Source organism: Phaseolus vulgaris, chromosome 8 (genome assembly GCF_051622355.1).
Source record: "Phaseolus vulgaris cultivar YP4 chromosome 8, ASM5162235v1, whole genome shotgun sequence".
In the NCBI taxonomy this organism is placed as follows: domain Eukaryota; kingdom Viridiplantae; phylum Streptophyta; class Magnoliopsida; order Fabales; family Fabaceae; genus Phaseolus; species Phaseolus vulgaris.
Window position 1 is genome coordinate 17,505,691 of NC_143505.1, and position 20,139 is coordinate 17,525,829.

The window sequence follows — 20,139 nt, forward strand, 5'->3', positions numbered from 1 at the left end:
TTTTTTTACAAGTTGATTAGTTATTGCAGTTTTGACACTTTGGATTGGAACTCACCTTATAATCATCCTAATGTTTAAATTTGGCACTTAGTATAACTCTATCTAATAACTTGTGGCTTTCACCTAAACTAACAAAACTACTTAAAAGTCTTAGATTCCACAATTGTGAAATTAATATTTTGATATGAATAAAACTGATGTGACAATTATTTATTTGACATGTTTTATGGGTTAATGGCACCAAATAATAACATATGAGGTGGGTGGAGGAAATCTAATGCACCAGTGTTATTGCCATTTTTTTATTGTTTTATATCATATATTAATTTCTGAGATCAATTTTAGATAATTTCCTTGACCATTTAATGACTTTTTTAACCAGTAACTTCTTCCATTAGTAATTTGAATTTGGAAATGACTAAAAAAAAAGAAAAGAAATTGATTTTGACCCGTTGAATATTAGCCTTTTGTTTTTTATTCTTAAGACTAAATTGAATAATTGAATAAGTGTTGTTTGCTATTAATTTGTTTTGGTAGTTTTAAGTCTCTAGAATTTGTTTTACTTTTAATAAATATTTTTTAGAAGATAATTATCGTTAGAAAATTAATTGTGACTAAACCTAATACAATATTAATTATTAAATCTAACAACACATTACTATTTGATGACAATAATTGAAATAATACATTAAACCATTGAGAGACCAAAACGTGACCTACCGAGATCAGTCAAATTTTAACCAATGTATTAGAAACAAAATCCATAAAATGTTGTCGTAGTACAAACGAAAATTCTCCAAACTTTTTAATTATCTACTTAAAAACTACAACATAAACAATTATCAACCTACTTAATATAACTGGTTTAATTCCGCGGAAAATAAACCTCTGAAAATCATTAAATATTTTTTTTCAATTATAGTGAAAAACAATCAAAAGCTTTTGCATAAAAAGAATATTTCAGATTACATAAAAATAACCCAAGTTATAAATAGAGACTAACTTTTAATGACCACTTAATTATATGACTTAGATCTATATTTTTAATTTGTCACAATTAATAACAATAATTGTCACAGAATGCATTTCCATATAAATATTATTTTTACTGAAAAAATAAAATTATTTTTAATGAAAAAATTACTGACAATAATTTAATTTGTCACAATTAATAAGCACGATGAGATCATATGTCTAATATTAAAATATTATAAAAATCTTTACAGTAAATACTTAAATCTAAATTCAATTGTCGTCCTTTTCAAAGATTAGAATCTAAACCTAAGTAAGGTGGTAACTAACCGGTTGCTGAAACTGTTTACACAAGGGAATCGCAAAACATTAAGCAGTGTAATAAAAAGGTATTTATATAAAATTTGATAGAGATTATTTGAGTTAAAATTAATTGATGAAAATTTTTTGTGATTAATAATGGACTTTCCTGACTTGAATCAACCAATTAAATGTTTAACTCGAGTTGCTAACCGAGATTAGTTCAAGTTAAACTACATTTAATAAATCATACTTACATTTCACTTCATGTTTTATTTAAACCTTTTTAATAATTTTTAAATTTATTTTTGTTTGTTTCTTTTAATGCAATAATTACATTTTTTTCTAATATTATTTTAAGTAAATAATAAAATAACACTACAAGAAATAATGATGGTAGAGTCCGCAAAAGAGTGACACAAACAGTAAAAGAGAGATGATACATGGGCTAATGCGAGCTTAGTGTCCCAATAGAAATGAAAGCTTTTGGTGGCTATGCATTAGAGACGACCTCCAATGAGGCACAAATTTACAAGGTAGTGTTGGGTAAGCATACATAAAGAAAAATGTATTATTTAACTATAACGTAGGTTTAAGGGACACTAAAATGAATATAAAATTAAATAATTATTAAGAAGTGGACTTTAAGCTTAACTCAACCTCATACCTCCCTCACGCCGAGGCTACCAACTCGTATGTGGGACTATATATTATGGGTGGTCTAATAACAGACTGATAGCAAGTGATCTGATAAGCCCAACAAACAATCACTAGGATAGGCTCGAGATGACTTTGATACCATATTAAGAAGTGGATTTTAAGCCTAAATCAACCTCATAAAACTGGCTTATAAGGTGAGGTTTGCACCCACTTATATACTATGAAATGTTCTAATCTCTAATTGATGTGGGATCTCCAACAATAATTAAACTTAGTGTTGTGGTTGGGGACACTACGTGAGAAAGCAAATGTGAGTAAATTGTAGTCATTGGGGACACTACCTGGGAAACAAATATTAGTGTCGCCTAGACCTACGCTGAATGTAATAAAATATTAACTTACATTCACTTTGTGTCTCCATTCTCGACGCAGTATCATTCTACAACTTATTTTTTTGATTGCATCTACTTTGTGTCCTCATTCTATACGCTAACTTATTATTATTATTTTAATAATTTTTAACATGCATTCACTTTGTGTCCCCATTCTAGACCCAAATATTAGTCTATCACTTAATTTTTTTTTCATTGCATCTACTTTGTGTCCTCATTCTAGACACCAACTTATTATTATTTTGATAATTTTTAGTGTGAGTTAAAGGTATCCATTGTGAACACAATATTTGACATTTATTTTTGTGTCCAACTTGAGTAGACTTCACCCTGACTAGTGACTTCTTTTTTTATAGCCTCCACTTTTTGTTGGTAACTAAAATGGATTTTTCTTGTAATAATCTATTTTTTTATTAATAAAAAATATCATCACGTGTCACAAAAATATTATTTTGATTCATATCAAAAGGAGGGAAAACCTTTTATCACATATTTGTAATCGAGAAAAACACATTTTTTTTGCTTTAGAACTAAACTTTGTTCTTTGAACACTAGTAGTAGTAGCAAAAGACAAGCAACTAAAATTTTTTATAAGATAAATCTGGTATTTCATTGTAAACCATTTGATATGGTGATTTATCACGTAAAAGAGAAGTAGGGGTTCTATTAATTAAATGAACAAAGTGTTTGATAGCATATGACAAAAAAACAAAAAGGTAATTGAGACTAAAAAATGAGTGCATGAGCGACATTCATAATATATGGATGTTTGCGTTCAACAACATTATTGTGTTGTGGGGTTTCTACACAACTAGTTTGACGAATAATCAATTTTCTATTAAAGAAATCAGAGCTTTTACGAGCTCTGGGCCATCTCTTTTGTTTCTCTAGGATCATTATTTTGATATTTTGTACTAATGTATAATGAAATTATTCTAATACTTTAATCTCAATATATATAATATATATAAGATAAGATAATTAAGTCATTCTATTTAATATATTTTTTTAAGAATTGTGTGTTAGTAAATAAGTTTGTGGATTTATTTAAAATACGATAATTAAATTTAATTTGTGTTTAAAATTATCTCTATTTGATCTATTGTTTTATGTAGAGTGTGTTTTATATGGGTATATATGTTTTATGTAGAGTGTGTGTTTTATATGGGTATTGTAGATCATAGAATTTTTATTAGTTGTTGGATTTTTCATGTGGGTGAATTATAGGTAGAAACCTAATAGTAAATATATTTATCTATGTTTAGTTTATAAGATGAGATATTAAGTGATAGATTGAGTGAGAGCAGTTTGACTTGAAACTATGGATTATAGTAGTAAATAAGAGAGATATAGGTAGCAAATAGAAAATTTATTAACTTGAGATACCAACTTTTTCATTAATTTTTATCCTCCTTCTTCTTTTTCTATTAATTTTTTTCCTTTTATTACTCTTTACAACTTTTATCTTTCTTATTCTCCTTGTCAAGATCTTTTAGTCGAGCTACTAAAAAATTATTAAATATCAATTAATTTTACAGAAAAAATAATTAATTATTATATTGATTCAATTAAATATTATTGTATAAATTAAAAAATTATTAAAATATAAAATAATTTCTATTATTAATAAATATTTAAAAAGTAATTTTTGAATTGGTATTTAATATTAATTATCAAAATTTTAGTTATTTATTATCAAGATTTTAGAGACTAATAAATAAGTTTTTAAAACTAATTTTTCTTTTATCATCAATTTAGAGTTGTAGAGTTTTTAAGCATACAATTTTTTTTATTTCCTTCTCTTAAAAGTATCACATGGATGATTTAGGTTTTTGAAATGCATGGGGATTTTACACTTTTGAGTTTATTTTGTGTTGGTTATGGTTTGAGTTAGGATTTTTGAAGTTTTTAAGAAAATTCATAAGATTTTACTTGATTATGTTCTATATAAGTCTTAGATACCTTAGAGCACAAGCAGCCTAAAGTTAGGACAACTTTTTTTTCTTTAATTTTAACCATTTAGTTATGAGTTGATACATGTTGATAAGTTTATTTTTGACCTAATGAGATACTAATATAGCTTTAGTTTGACTTAAAAAAATGTAATCATAGTAATCCTATTTATTGGTTTTAGTTTTGATGTTATCTTAAAGCAATGTCTGGTTTTGGTGCAATTAATAACTTTATAAGAAATATTTTATAATTTGAATATACGAAAATAACTTATAAACTTGTGTAAAAACCTTTTTATAAAAAAATTGAAACATTTCCATAGTTTAATTTGAGAATAAGTGAGGTATATTTTATAATTAAATATTTGCTATGATTTTTTGTTTGATGGATGATACAAAGTAAAATGACATCATTGTTGGCTGAACTTTAGAACCATATTAGTTTATAATAGATTTTGGAGTATAAATAATATAGTACAGGTTCGTGATTAGTATTTAATAGTTTTCGGGGATTTTGGGATGTTTTGAATTTTTCTATATTTATAAATTTTATTGAAAGAAAAAAATTCTTATTCAAGTGATATTATAAAGAAGTTAAAACTTAAGTAGAAAAATAATAATACAACTTAATTAAGGAGAGTGTCATAAGTAATTTAATTTTACTAGAGAAATATTACTCAAGCGAGCAATCCTCATCCAAATGATATTCTCATACTCCTTTGCGTGCTTATAATTTTAATAATATATTTTATTTAAAAAAATTGATTATGCATGTGTAAGGAGTGAACACATTAACTTTTTAATGATATTTTCAAGAAGATATAATGTTTGATACAGATATAATGTATAATATAAATATTAAATTATAAAGAATATATATGAAATACTGAGACTTTCTTGGTAGTCCTAATAATGTAGATGAATATATAAAATAATAAAAAATCAATGAAAATTTCTATCACTTATTTGGAAATGAGTGTACAAATGCTGCTCTAACATATATTGGATACCATATAAATAAAATTGGAACTAAAAAATCTATTGGATACCATATAAATAAAATTGGAACTAAAGAATCAATGAGTTTTTATATTGAGTTTGAAGAATACCAACATTAACATCTTATCATCCATGTATTTGGTTATAAAAAAGACATGAAAATTGTATTGAACAATTTTGTTCAGTAATTTCACCAATTTGAGTAATTAAAATGATATTATCATTTCTTTAACTCTTAATAAAAATTAAAATTAAAATTTTAAATATTCTTATTTTTTATAATAAAAGTATTTAGGTTTTAATGCACAAAAAAAATTATTATTAAAATAATAAAATTAATTAGGTTATATAACAAATAATAAAACATGAAACTATTATTTCATACCAAAATTATTGGATAATTAATATTTTTTTATATATTTATTATGTAATTATGTTGAGTTTATCATATTTGAAATTTGTGAATTTGGTTGTGGAACCCAATGTATTACACAAAAACCCAATTCATAAAAATGTAATTACTATTCATTATTTAACTAATTATATTTTATTCATAAATAAATTGGTATGTATTTCTGATTATTTTTTATTTGTTCTCACAAATAAAGTAAAATTGTATTGATTTTAATATCTTTCTATTTCTCGCCTATTTCAAAACTTATAATACAAAATACAATAGTATTTAAATTGAAATAGAAAGAGAATATATAAAGATACAAGGTGAATTCTATTAACCAACAAAAAAAATACGACAAAAACATTAGATAAGAACTTCAGAATTGTTTTTGTTTTTAAGGAACTTATGGAATAAAATATTTCAATAATTCTTAAATCTAACCTTCACATTACAGGTGCACAAAAATAATTAATCTCAAGTAAAGAATCCAAAATAAAATTACAATTTTAAAGATATGGAACCAATGTTCTCCTAGTATCTCCAATATTCCATAGATTATTATCTGGGTCAATCTTTTTTTTAAAATTAATCTTTGGTATACATCAAATTTAGCATAACCATTATGAAAATAAGGAGTGCTTAAAATATCTGAAAAAGAGAAAACACCATCCTTAATTATTTCTTGTAGTGAAGACTGAAGAGGATACTGGTGACGAGTGAACGTGGTACGAATTTGGCACTCTATCCTCACTGCAAAAGGACACGTGAAACAATATTTATTACTAGATGCTACGTGGCGCATGGCTATTAGGTTTGAGGGGTTACATGATTAGTTGTTTTGTGTTATACTATGCACAACGAAATGTGGTCGTGGTCGCATTTCCATCTAGATTCACTTCTATGTCACAGATTCTTTTCTATATATTATCCTCTTTATGTCTTCGGTTTCTCTTTATGAGAATACACTCTCCCTTCACATCCTTTCTCTCTCTCATCTCATCACAATTCATAGAGACAGGACCAACAATTAAAACTGTTTGTTGTGTGAAACTCTGTGAGAAAGATGGAAGGAGTTAGTGCCTGCAAGAAAGGTTCAAAAGGAAAGAAAGATGACCTCTACCATGTTATTCATAAGGTGCCTTATGGAGATTCTCCTTATGTCAAAGCCAAACATGCTCAGGTATGTGTATATATATATATATATATATATATATATATATATATATATATATATGCTTACACCTCTCAATTCTAGTTCACTTTTTGCTGCTGCTCAGAGCCTGTGGTTTGGTGGCTGAAATACTAAGTTAAAATCATTTTTGTCCACATGCATCATATACTGCACCATCTTTGTTCTTCTTGAATTTGACCTTAATTTTAAGTTTCTTTTGCAGGAATTTTTATGATTCACAGTATTAGGAGTGATTGAAAGTGTATTCTGCTGTTTTTGTACTTTTGGGGCTGTGAAATAGGGCTTTAGTGCTTTAGTGTAAATAGGGTCATTCTGAATTGACCACTGTGTGTATGGCATCATGCTATAACAAGTTACTCTGTTTGTTTCCCAAAAACATATTCAGAAGCATGGACATGTAATGAGCTATTTGTTTTGTTGACTTTTAGAGGGTTAACATCTACACAGTAAAGTACTATTATAACTTCCACATTCCTTTTCTATCACGGATTTTAGATCTGGTGCTTCTCTAACTTCCATAAAATTTTACAAATTCTAGGAATATATTTCCTTTTTGTTTTTGAAGCTATTTATATGATATAAAGTTTTATCTCTTTTTCTTCTGGTGGTCAACCTTTGAAGTTTAGTTCTCAGTACAGCACTGACTGTGAGATCTAATAGAGCAAGAGAAAAAAAAAGAGGGATAAAAACTGAGTAACAATGTTATTTATTTTCAAAGATACATTTACATTATCATGCATTAATCCTTGAAACATGATTATCCCTTAATAATGAGAATAATATGAGCTAAATGATAATCTTGCTTCATCATTATATCAGATCTAGTTTCACTTGAGGATGCAAACACAGTAATAAACAACTAAAACTAATTAGCCAAGCCTCTTCACTATATATCAGTTGATGTATTTTATTCTGATAGGACTTTCAATATATTTGAATTTGAATGAATACTTACCATTTTGTACATATGAGGTCAGTTGGTTGATAAGGACCCAGAAACAGCTATAGTGTGGTTTTGGAAGGCAATAAATGCAGGAGATAAAGTGGACAGTGCCCTAAAGGACATGGCAGTTGTGATGAAGCAATTGGATAGATCTGAAGAAGCTATTGAAGCCATCAAATCTTTTAGAGGCCTTTGTTCCAAACACTCACAAGAGTCACTTGATAATGTTCTTCTTGACCTTTACAAGGTATGAATCCCTTCAATACAATTTATATGCTTCTTTTAGTGGAATTTGTATGATTTTTTAAGGTCAATGATCCATATATAAACGCATAATTTTCATTTCATAATGATCAATCATGAAAAACTGTATGGTAAATCTAATTTCTTTTTCCTGAAAAACAGAAATGTGGAAAAATAGAAGAGCAAATTGAATTGTTAAAGAGAAAGCTAAGACTAATCTACCAAGGAGAGGCCTTCAATGGAAGAACCACAAGAACTGCTCGCTCTCATGGCAAGAAGTTCCAAGTTTCCGTCAAGCAAGAAACTGCAAGATTATTGGTACTTAAATTATTTCTTATATATATATAGACTTTGACAATTATTTTGCTTAGATATTGAAACTTCAAAAGAAGAAAAAAATATTGCATCATGAACATTTCAAGAGAATATGGCTAACATAATTTAGGTTTTTATAGGTACTACACTACATGATTGTTGACCATTTCTTAGCTCTACATATTTAAATTACTTATGCCAGCTTTGAATCTGGTGTGAATTCTCTTTGAAAGCATCGTGCTAAAACCAAAGCTCTGAAAAATACTTCATAGTTTTAACTTTTCATGGGAATAGCATAATTGTGACCCTTAACCCAAGAATAATAAACAATAACAAAATAAAGTCAACTTATTTTATTTTTATTTATTTTATCTAATTTAGTAATCACAAGAAATACATAATTGAGTAATAAAAGATAATAACTCAATGGTCCATTACGTGTGATTTAGGCAATTAATCAAGCCATTAATTAGCCATACCATAGCATTAGTTGAATGTGTAAAAGGTTTTGGTATAACATTGAATGATGATGATGGTGCAGGGAAACTTGGGGTGGGCCTACATGCAAAAGGAGAACTACATGATGGCAGAGGTTGTGTTCAAGAAAGCCCAAATGGTGGAAGCTGATGCGAACAAGGCTTGCAACTTGGGCCTGTGCCTTATGAGACAATCTCGTTATGAGGAAGCATATTACATCCTTGAAGAGGTTTTGCAAGGAAAAGTTGCAGGGTGTGATGAGATGAAGTCAAGGAAAAGAGCAGAGGAATTGGTTCAAGAGTTGAATGGAAATCTTCCACAAGATGATGAGTTTATTGATTCTTTGGGGCTTGATGATGAGTTTGTGAAAGGGATAGATGATATGGTAAATGCATGGAACACAAACAGAACAAGAAGGCTTCCAATCTTTGAGCAAATCTCTTCCTTTAGAGATCAATTGGCATGTTAATAACTTCTCCTTTTCTTTTCTCTTGTTTATTCTTCATCTTAGCTTTAACTTCTTGCAAGTATGTATATCCACCTCCTTCTCTTCTCTTGTTGCCTTTTCTCCCTCTACCCTTTTTCTTCCTAAAATGGTCAGAGAAAAAAAACTAGAATAAGCTTTGCTTGTATCTTGTAATTTAATAATAAAATATAGCACTCAATAAACAAGAGTGTAATGGGTTTATATAATATATGAGTTTGTTTAAGTTGTGATATTTTTTTAATTTATGAGATTAGACAAAATCATATTAATATTAATAATATAACTTTACAAAATCAGTTAAATTTGATTTAATTTCTAATCGAGTTGAATCTCAACTAAAATTTTATATTCAAGATGTTGATACCTATTAATAAATATTTTCAAAATATAATAAAGATGGATAGAAATAATCAAATTATAATAATATATAAGGTAAATGTACAATTTTATTTTACAAATCAATTTTCTGAGATTAAATTAGACATAAAATTATTTATTTAGAGATATTGAATTAAAATATGAAATTGCTTAATAATAATGCAATATTGGTAATCAAGTCATAGATAAAATTATCTATCAACCGTGTAATATTGGTTGGTGATAAATTATGATTATGATATATGTTTTTGGTTGGGCATTCATTCCAATATCTTGTTTTTTTTTATGGAGAATGTACAATTCAAATTTGATTCCAGTAATTTTGTGATATAGTTTTTTCTGGTGTATCCATAAGTTTTCTTTCAATATTTTAAGCATTTTTTCTTTTATTCAAGTAATGGTTATTGACTTCTACGTCTTGTCATGAATAATAAATATACTTACACTTTTTTAAACAATTTGAACTTTTTTACAATTTTGACATTTACTCTTTTATTACATGAAAGTAAGTCGCATTTCATAAACAAAAGTTAATAAATGATAAATTAAACTTCTTAATAATTTAATCATTTACTATTTTATTTATTATTCAAATAAGGAAAAGAGCATAAGTTTAATTAAACAATTACACACTTGTGTTTGTGTTAATTATCATATTCGTTAATACTATTTTACTTAAAAATTTAATAAAATACTGATTTAACATATGATTTATTTTTTAAATAATAATAACACAACATAAAAAATGAAAGATATAATTCTAGAATTAAACATTTTTCAGTGAAATTAGCTTCCACTATTCTTTTTTATATGTGTTAAATTTCTAAAAATGATAAAAATATGTATTAATATTCTAAAAATAAAAACTTAATATGAAAATATAGCAAAATAATCATTGATTTATCTTATTCTAAATTAGTGTAGTATTAGTAACTCTTGCAACACAGTAAATAAAAATACCTCAAGCAACATAAATTGTGGGAAATCAAGCGGGTGATTTATCATGAATAGTTATGGAACTTCTTTTAAAAACATTCAATAAGTTTGGCATATTGATTGAAAGTTTATATGTACCTAACTCTATAAAAAAAAGTTTGTCAAAGCACAAATAAACCTTTCTCATCAATGAACTTTCTAATAAAATATTTAATTATATTAAATTTGAATTAGTTTCATTTCAATTTTTTAATTTTTCAATTATTTTGCTTGATAATACAACTTAAATTTATAAACTTTTAATTTTCTCATTTCAATAAAGTATTTCAATTATCAAGAAATATAAAAAAAAATATTTCAACATCAAATATTTATTAATAATTTGTTTACTTGACCTATCAAAAGTCCAAGATTTTACTCTGCCGTGTTATTAATTGAGCCGAGAAAATATAAAATTTATTGTGCCTCTAACTATTTGATATCCACTAAAATTAAAATTACTTTAATTTACTAGTATTACTTTTTCTTTTCCAATTTCATTATAATTGTTAATATACTATCATAATGGGTTTTTTACAATGCAGAAACGTAAAATTTTTAAAAAAATATAAATGGGTAAATTATGTTTCTAAAACATTAAAATAAAGAAGTGATATTTTGAAACATAATTTTATATTTTTTTTAATTTAAATTTAGTAAAGTGATTTTTTTGAAACAAAAACAAAAGCATGGGAGAAAATAGAAGAAGAAGAAGAAGAAAAAAAACTTGAATGGATATAAGCTGAAAATTGTAAACTATAACTAACTTTCTAAACTAAACTAAATAAGCTGTAAAATTCTAATTCTCCTTTTTCTTAATTGTCTTACATTATCTTATATTTATAATCTTGAAGAAAAGAAAAATAGGGGCCTAAGTTGCACCGAAATGGGCCCACACTACAGTGAATAAAATTACAAAAGTACCCCTAAGTAAATCTACTAAAACTTCTAATTTGCTACAAGTTTTGTGATTTATTTTAATTAGCTATGGACTCAAAACATTATGATCTAATTTTCCACAATATAGCTCTTAAAATAAGCTGAAACAAGTATCTACGGGAAAGACCAGAAGTTTAGCCTAAAAATTCGGTATTAATTCAGTTTGAATTAAAATCTCTAATTACCTTCAAAAATATAAATTTCTACTGAAAACTAAGAATAAAACAACTAAAAACACTTAGAAGATACAATAAACATGTAAAAATAGAACAAAGTTAGAGTTATTAGTAAATATTTACTATGTAATAATTTTTTAATTTTTTTCATCAATGAAAAGAGGAAGAGAGGTTGCAACAATGATTATAACAAATAATAATAGTCAAATCATTGGAGAATGCACATGTCAGAGCAAAATATCAACACCTAATAATTTTGATGAAATGTTGAAAATAAGTTTAACATGGATATACTTTGCATGTAAGACAATATATCTAACAAACTATAAAACATTATGCAGTTTATCTTTACGTCTAATAAGCATATTTGTTGCGTAGACAATACACACATAATCTAAGCTAACCTCATACAACACGAATATCTTTGTACTTATTCTATGTTGCAATAAATGTTTGATACTTTTTTCTATTAAAGAGATTTGTTTGCAAGAACAAGTCACATCAAATGATTCCTCCAAGAAAGAATTAACACTACAAGAAAATCTAGAATTACATACGAATAAAAATTCGTATGTAAAGTGAACGTTACATACATATATTTACATACGGATTCTATTCAGTATGTAAATAGACATTACATACAGATTTTTCCGTATGTAAACCAAAGGTAAATTACATACGGTTATAATCATGTATCTTTGGTGTCATGAAACGAAAATAATTACATATGGATATAATCCGTAGGTAAGATATCTAAAATTTAATTAAAATAAATAAATTATTACGTACTGATATAATCCGTATGTAAGACATTTAAATATTTATTAAAAAAATTGTTACATACAGATATAATCCATATGTAACTTATTTCAAATTTAATTAAAAAATAATAAAAAGTGTTACATACAAATTATATCCATATGTAATGTATTAAAAATTTAATTAAAAAAAATGTTACATACGAATATAATCTGAATGTAACTTATTTCAAATTTAATTTAAAAATAATAAAAAGTGTTATGTAATGTATTAAAAATTAATAATATTAATAATATAAATGATATTAATAATATAAATTATATTAATAATATTAATACTAATAATAAGAATAAGTATAATAAAAATTATAATATAATATGATAAAAGAATTTGGAGGTTAAAAATTCTTTAATTTTAAAAAAAATTAAAACAAAATTCAAAGATTCATTCTTGTATGTTATAGTCAAAGACAAATACTCATTATGTACTTGAATTTGATATGTTTAACCCAAAAATTCTAGTTAGAGAAACTATAAATCCACTAAAGTGTGATCAATTAACAAATTCATTGTGAGGCTGAATAAATTATGGTATGAATTATTATATTTTTATATAATATTTTGAACAGGTTAAAACAAGTATTTAAGGTTTATAATAAATTGTTTAGTGAATTGAAGCATGAAAACTATTGAGCACCATACACGAGATGAATATTGTGTCCTTAAAATGTAGAGAGCATTTAAGGATCACTCAAAATCAAGCAAATAAAGAATATATATGGAAATCAAAGAAAAAGAAAAAAGTTATTTCTATTATCACATACCTTACCTGGTCATACTAAAAATAACTATTCCATAAATCTTAAAACATCAACTTCCGATCATTAAACAACTTATCAATTAAATTCAAGTATCTTGCATTATGATCATTTTAACTATTCAATCAATCAAATCCATATTTTCCTACTTTTATGCTATCTTATTTACATTTATTATATTGATTTCTAATTACTACTATCCAAGCAATCCCTTCTAATAAATTAATTAACTATAACTTATACAAAAAATATATATATATAATTTTCTATTAAAAATACAGTTAATGAATGATAATAATTAACTTTAAATACTCAAATCTTATAATATTTTTCTTTTTAATTATTATTACTTATAAACATAGTTAACATTATTTCTTAATAACCATCATAGTTTTAAATTAAATAATAATTATTAGTATAACCACTTTGAACAATGTCATTTAATACTAATTCTGATCAAAATTATTTTTTACTAATTGTCAAATTTATATGATTTTTATTAAACAGAAATAGTTTAGTAAATTCTTTTAAATAACAGAAAAAACATCCATACAAAAGAAAAGCATGATCTGAATTGGGGTGTAGGAGAAAAAGGTTTATTTTTATTTGGGTCTATTGTGAAAAAAAAAAGATCACAGAAAACAAAGTAGCTTTTTTTTTTCTTGGCTTTTTCTGTAAAGGGTTGAAGCTGGGTGCACGTTGTTTCCGAAGGCGAAATCACAGGCCGCCACGTGTCCCAGAAAGCAAAGTAGTTTGCTCACAGTCGTCGATTGACTCAACAGCGTGAAAAGTGACAGAAAAAGGAACAAGGACGCGAAGGCGTCCAGGTTCACAACGTTGTTCTCTCACCCTCTGTTTCAACCTCAACACAATTGTGCGTTGAAACTCGAACGCGTAAAAATCCTAACTAACGAAAGAAGAAAGAAAAGAAGAACAGCCAATTTTGTTGTTGTTTCTTATTTTGTGTGTGTTTCTGTGTGTCTCACAACAGTGATGGAAGAAACAAGTGGCTCCAACAACAGTTCCTCAAGAGGAAAAAAAGAAGACCTTTACCATGTACTTCACAAGCTTCCTTATGGGGACACCCCTTATGTCAGAGCAAAACATGCCCAGGTACATAACCTCTTTCTTTGCTTTAATCTCAATTTCTTTTCAATCATTCTTTAAGGAGGTTATGGATGTAGTAAACGTGATTCTGGTTAACTCTAAGGTGTTTTTCCTTTTTTGATTAATTCATTGATTGATTTCTAAATTACACCACTTGTGTTTGTGTATTTGATGTTGATACAGAGATTGAGATTGATAATTATGGTGATTCATGATTTGGTTGTTTGATTCAAGAAGCATATGAATCTGATTGATCTTTGTGTGTTTTTGTTAAAGCACAAGTGAAGTTATTAGGCATATAATAATGGATTTTGTTGTGGTAATGAACAATGATGTGAATTGTGAAGCTGGTAGTGAAGGATTTGGAAGCTGCAATTGTGTTGTTTTGGAAAGCAATAAACAGTGGGGACAAAGTGGACAGTGCTCTGAAGGACATGGCAGTGGTGATGAAGCAATTGGAGAGATCTGAAGAAGCCATTGAAGCCATTTCTTCATTTAGAGCTCTTTGCTCCAAACAATCCCAAGAGTCCCTTGATAATGTACTCATAGATCTCTACAAGGTATACCTTTATGTCTATTTTGTAGCTCACCTTTCTCTCAAATTGCTAATCACACTCACAAATTTCAACTTTTAACTTAAATGCATCTTCAATTACACTAAAAAAAAATATATAAATTAATTTTAGAAAAAAAAAATAATTAGTTGTTATAGGGATTAAAGTAGAGAACATTTTAGAGAAAAAGAAATTTTAATTTCTATAATTGTTAAATGGTATCTAATTAGCAACTAAGATTTTTGCTATCAAATTTATAATTTAAATAATTGGTAGTTAAAACCTTGGTATCTAATTATATACCAATTTAGAAACTATTTAACAATAATATAAACTAATTTAAAAATATTTTTTTTAGTTTTTAGAATGGTCTCTAATTTAGTTACTTAGTTACTGTTACAACTAATTATTTTGGTATTTAAATATTGGTTTCTATTGGATGATTTTTTTTAGTGTTAAAGTTTCTTCCTCAATTTTATTTTAACTTGAACAAACAAAATCTTTTAATAAATTTGCCATTAGAGGGATTTTACGTGCCATGTCTAGTTTATTTGAAACTAAGTGCGACACATAGAATTTTTTGCTTCTTTACAGTAAAAACACAAATTTTCATGTAAAGTTAAATAAAATTTATTTAAAACATATTTAAGTAAAAAAATTATTTACAATGATTATATGTATTTTTTAAGAATGATGTGATACTGTTGAATATCCTCTTAGGATGAATATTTTTTTTCATGATCCAACCATTTCTCTGATGACAAGTGTTTTAAGTTTTTTTATTTTTTATTTTGCGAGAACAAAATAGTAATATTTTATTATATTATTTTGCTCATTAAGACTATATGATGTCTCTTTGGATTTAAATATAGATAAAACTATCTGATTTTACTATGCTTAAGAATGTTAGTTTAATTTATTTAATGCTCCTGACTTTATAAAATAAATAACTATAACTATATTTTATCAATGATACTCAATCATACTTATTGGGATGGTCTTAATTTTAAACATAAGAATGGCATTAAATAGGATCAAGTTAGTTACAATTTAATTATATTTAAGTCCACTAAATATAAACTTTTTAACTTATATTTGTGTGCAAGTGAAGTAATATCTCCAAAAATGAAGTCCATGTTATTTACTTTTCTTTTTTCTTTTTTTATTTACTCCCTCCATCTAAAACTCACTTCTGAAAATGATTGCAGTTGTAAGCTTTAAACAAAATTCAAATTTATTGATATTCTGAGTTTTTTTTATTTTATTTTGACTCCAAGTAAACAACATCGAAGTTTGTATTTGCAGAAGAAATGAAATATTGAGAGAGTAATACTATTTTAATAGTATAGTTTTAATAAGTGACATATTCATTCATTGTTAATCGTGTGAAAACCTTAAAAGTTTCAAACATAAAAGGACTAAGTTAATTAATTTATTTCATTGCTTATACTTATCATATGTCTATTTTTTTTGGTAGAATTTTATGTGTTTTATTCTTTGTTGGTGCTATAAATAGGATTGTTTATACATAAAAATTGATTTGTTGAAATGGTAGAAATGTGGGAAAATAGATGAACAAATAGAATTGCTGAAGAGAAAGTTGAAGTTGATCTACCAAGGTGAGGCCTTCAATGGAAAACCCACCAAGACAGCACGCTCTCATGGCAAAAAGTTCCAAGTTTCTATTAAACAAGAAACCTCAAGATTACTGGTATTTTATCTCAAACAAAAACCTTTATTTTTACTTATTATTCAACTCCTATGTTTTCACTTTTAAGATTATTACCATTGTTTTTCTACAGGGAAACCTGGGCTGGGCCTACATGCAAAAGACGAACTACATGATGGCCGAAGTGGTGTATCGGAAAGCCCAAATGATTGATCCAGATTGTAACAAGGCCTATAACTTGGGCCTGTGCCTCGTTAAACAGGCCAAATTTGAGGAGGCCCAGTTTTTCCTTGAAGCTGTGTTAAAAGGAAATCTTCCGGGCTCAGACGATAGCAAGTCAAGGAAACGGGCCCAAGATTTGCTAAAAGAGTTGAGGTCCATGCTACCTCCTCCTCAATTGTCAGATCTTTTGGGCCTGGATGATGAGTTCATCAAAGGCCTGGAACGGTTGGTTAATGAATGGGGTCCAATTAGATCAAAGAGACTTCCAATTTTTGAGGAGATTTCTTCATTTAGAGATCAATTAGCTTGTTAAATTCATATACTTTGTGTAGATTTTTAATGTGTTGGAGAAGTTACTTTTTTGTGAGGAATTGAATGGAGTGGAGATCTAGATGTAAATTAATAGTGAGAACAAAACAATAAGTCAATTGTTTTTAAGAACTTCAATGAGAATTTTGGAAGCCCACTTTTGATTGATAGAATTATTGGAAGCGAAGATGAAATCCTTTCTACATTAACCAATTGGAGGTTGTTTCCCATAGGAACTTTTGTTCTAAAACAATATATTTTGAATTCTATAATCCGAATGTATATTTTTTTCTATTTACATATTTCGGATTGTAGAATTTGGAAGGTATTCTATTCTATAATATCTAATTTGTTTTTCTTAAAATCACATTCTAGATTACAAATTTCAAAAAATATCATGGGATCTGAAAATAACTTTCAAATTTTATAATTCAAAAATACCTTTTGAATCTCATAATCTTCTGAAATGTATTTTTTCTATATTATAGAATCTTGAAAGTATTCCCAATCCAAAAATACCTAGAGAATTTGAAATTGTTTCATACCATCCATTCCAAAATAAATAAAAAAACATCAATAAAGTAAAGGATGTTTATTGTATTTTAAGAAGTATGGGTTGCGATAAGAAGGTATGAAGGTGCACGCTCAAATTGGATTTTGATTAATTAAAGTGTAATTTGGAATGCAAAATCTGAACTTTAGCTTGACCAATGCCATAATATTCATTACTCATAAGTAATTCAATCAAATAATTGTGAAATCTATAGTGTCACATTAATTTCTCTATAATTTAATGTTTGGGTTGAAATTTATTTTTTAAATGTAATCCATTTTAGTGTTCACAAGATATATTATATGTTGATCCGTTTCATGTTTGAGTTAAAATAACTATTTAATAATAATGTATAAATGAACACATAAAAAGCTGACCAAGTATATAAATTGCACTTATATTATATGTCAGATTTTAATTTGAATGTAAATAACTAGATATGAAACAAGATAAATATTTCAATTTATTTATGAAAACAACACAGACAAGATAAAAAAGATCTTACTATATAATTATTTGGACATTTTTTTTATCTTATTATGTGTAGGTCGTTGCCCTTCATTCTAAGTCCAAGGCCCACCCAATAGTATGTATGGAAGCACTAAAACTTGCATTTTTTTTCATTGAAGGACTGAGTACTACTTAAAATAACACCAAACTTAGACTAAATAAAAGGTTTAACATACACTTCTAATTACTCAAGAATAATATTAAATTATTTTGTTTATTTATAATCAAAAATATTTTTTTAATCAAAAAATAAATTTGTATTTACTTATATACTCTATGCATCCGCTAAAAGAATAATAACAATTTCTTTATAATAAAAAATAATAAAATAGAAAAAATATATTATAGCTTCACATCAGAGCATGAAATGTAATTTTCGTAATTAATAATTTTTTTTATTAATTACATTTTCATAATACTCTTTTATTTTACTTTTAATATTTAAGCTTAATTAAGTTTTAAATTTCTCACCAATTTGACTATTTTCAATTAAGTTTTTATGATTTTTTTTGCTAAATAGAGTGTACAAAAATTTTATATTTTTTAATTGACTTTTTGTCATTTAATTCTACCATCAATTTGGTTGACGTCATTATTACATTGCATCATCATTGTTAAAGTGTTTTCACATAAAAGTAAAAATAAATATAATTAAGTTTGAAGTCTTTTATAAATTTTGTAATTTTAATTGAGTTTCTATTAAAAAAATTGAGTGTTTAAAATTTTTATATTTTTGAATTGAGTTCCTACCATGCATTAGAATGAATTACGTGATCATTTGATTTTGTAATTTCAAGTACAATAACACGAACTTGAACAATAAAAAGAATGAAATTATGAAACTTTAATTATTTTTACCAAACAACTTTGTTTTGTATCTCTACATTGTTTTACAATTTAATTAAAAAATGAAATGATGTCATTTTAGTAAAAATAATTAGGGTTCTAAATAACTATTTTTATTATTTTTTAAGTTCGTGATATTACGCTTGAGACACAAAATTAAACAGTCACTTCACTTCACTTGCCGACAAATTCCAATATTGAAAATACCCTAAATTTATGAGTGACTCAAAACTTAATTATGTTTAATATTTATATATTTTTATCAATAAATTTTCCATTGAGGTGTAGCTTTTACAATGAAAATATTCAATGATATTGATCTTTAAGCACAAGCTTTTCTATATTTATCTTTTATGAAATATAACTGAGGTTTAATATGGATTAAAATGGAATGTGCTTCAACTAATTCACTAAAGAGAAGATTTATATGGTACACCTAGAAGAGATTTAAAGAGACTCAAAATTTTATTAAAATTCATTTTTTTTTTAGGTCAATGGTATGAGTTTCAATCAATCTCTAGGATATGTCTCAAAATCAATTACTTTTTAAACTTATCAGCCTCATTCACTTATGTCTGAGGCTGGAGACTGCGAGATCATGGTCGAACCTAATAATAGGGTAAAACGAACCTGACGCCAATCTCTTGCAATAGTGAAAACATCCCATTTACTTCTCGATTAGGGACAACGATTGTAGAGATTGACTAGATATATGGGATTGTAATTAATTTGGGAATGTAGCTGAAAATAAAATCAAGTACAAGGAGAAGGGGGAGCACTACTAGATATAAGGGGGAAGGGGGTGACCTGGTAAAGGAGAACAACAACTCGACTAGGAACCACTGTTTCTGACTAAACTAAATGCTCTAGTTGAGAGACATCCTACTTGGCTATAACATTTTGACACCCACCATGGGGCAGGTAAATCAATCATGCATCATTTTTAGAAATGCAAGTGACAGGAAGAACGATGACACAAAGAAATGAGAGACAATA

The 20,139-nt window shown here is 26.6% G+C and overlaps 2 protein-coding genes across 3 annotated transcripts; both read left to right on the plus strand.

Annotated features, from left to right (window-relative positions):
• Positions 1–6,551: 6,551 nt before the first annotated feature.
• On the plus strand, positions 6,552–9,552 carry LOC137825654 (protein SULFUR DEFICIENCY-INDUCED 1). The gene is made up of 4 exons (XM_068631378.2): positions 6,552–6,852; positions 7,842–8,054; positions 8,213–8,368; positions 8,907–9,552. Exons 1-4 carry the CDS (start codon positions 6,736–6,738, stop codon positions 9,309–9,311), a joined length of 891 nt encoding a protein of 296 aa, XP_068487479.1. The 5' UTR covers positions 6,552–6,735; the 3' UTR covers positions 9,312–9,552.
• Positions 9,553–14,180: 4,628 nt separating this feature from the next.
• On the plus strand, positions 14,181–17,407 carry LOC137825653 (protein SULFUR DEFICIENCY-INDUCED 1). 2 transcript variants are annotated; one of them, XM_068631377.1, is made up of 4 exons: positions 14,181–14,486; positions 14,828–15,040; positions 16,590–16,745; positions 16,837–17,407. In XM_068631377.1, exons 1-4 carry the CDS (start codon positions 14,367–14,369, stop codon positions 17,236–17,238), a joined length of 891 nt encoding a protein of 296 aa, XP_068487478.1. In that variant the 5' UTR covers positions 14,181–14,366; the 3' UTR covers positions 17,239–17,407. The 2 variants fall into 2 exon arrangements, with proteins under 2 accessions (XP_068487478.1, XP_090150582.1); XM_090294456.1 differs by having other exon boundaries at positions 14,239–14,486; positions 14,664–15,040.
• The last annotated feature ends 2,732 nt before the right edge of the window (positions 17,408–20,139 follow it).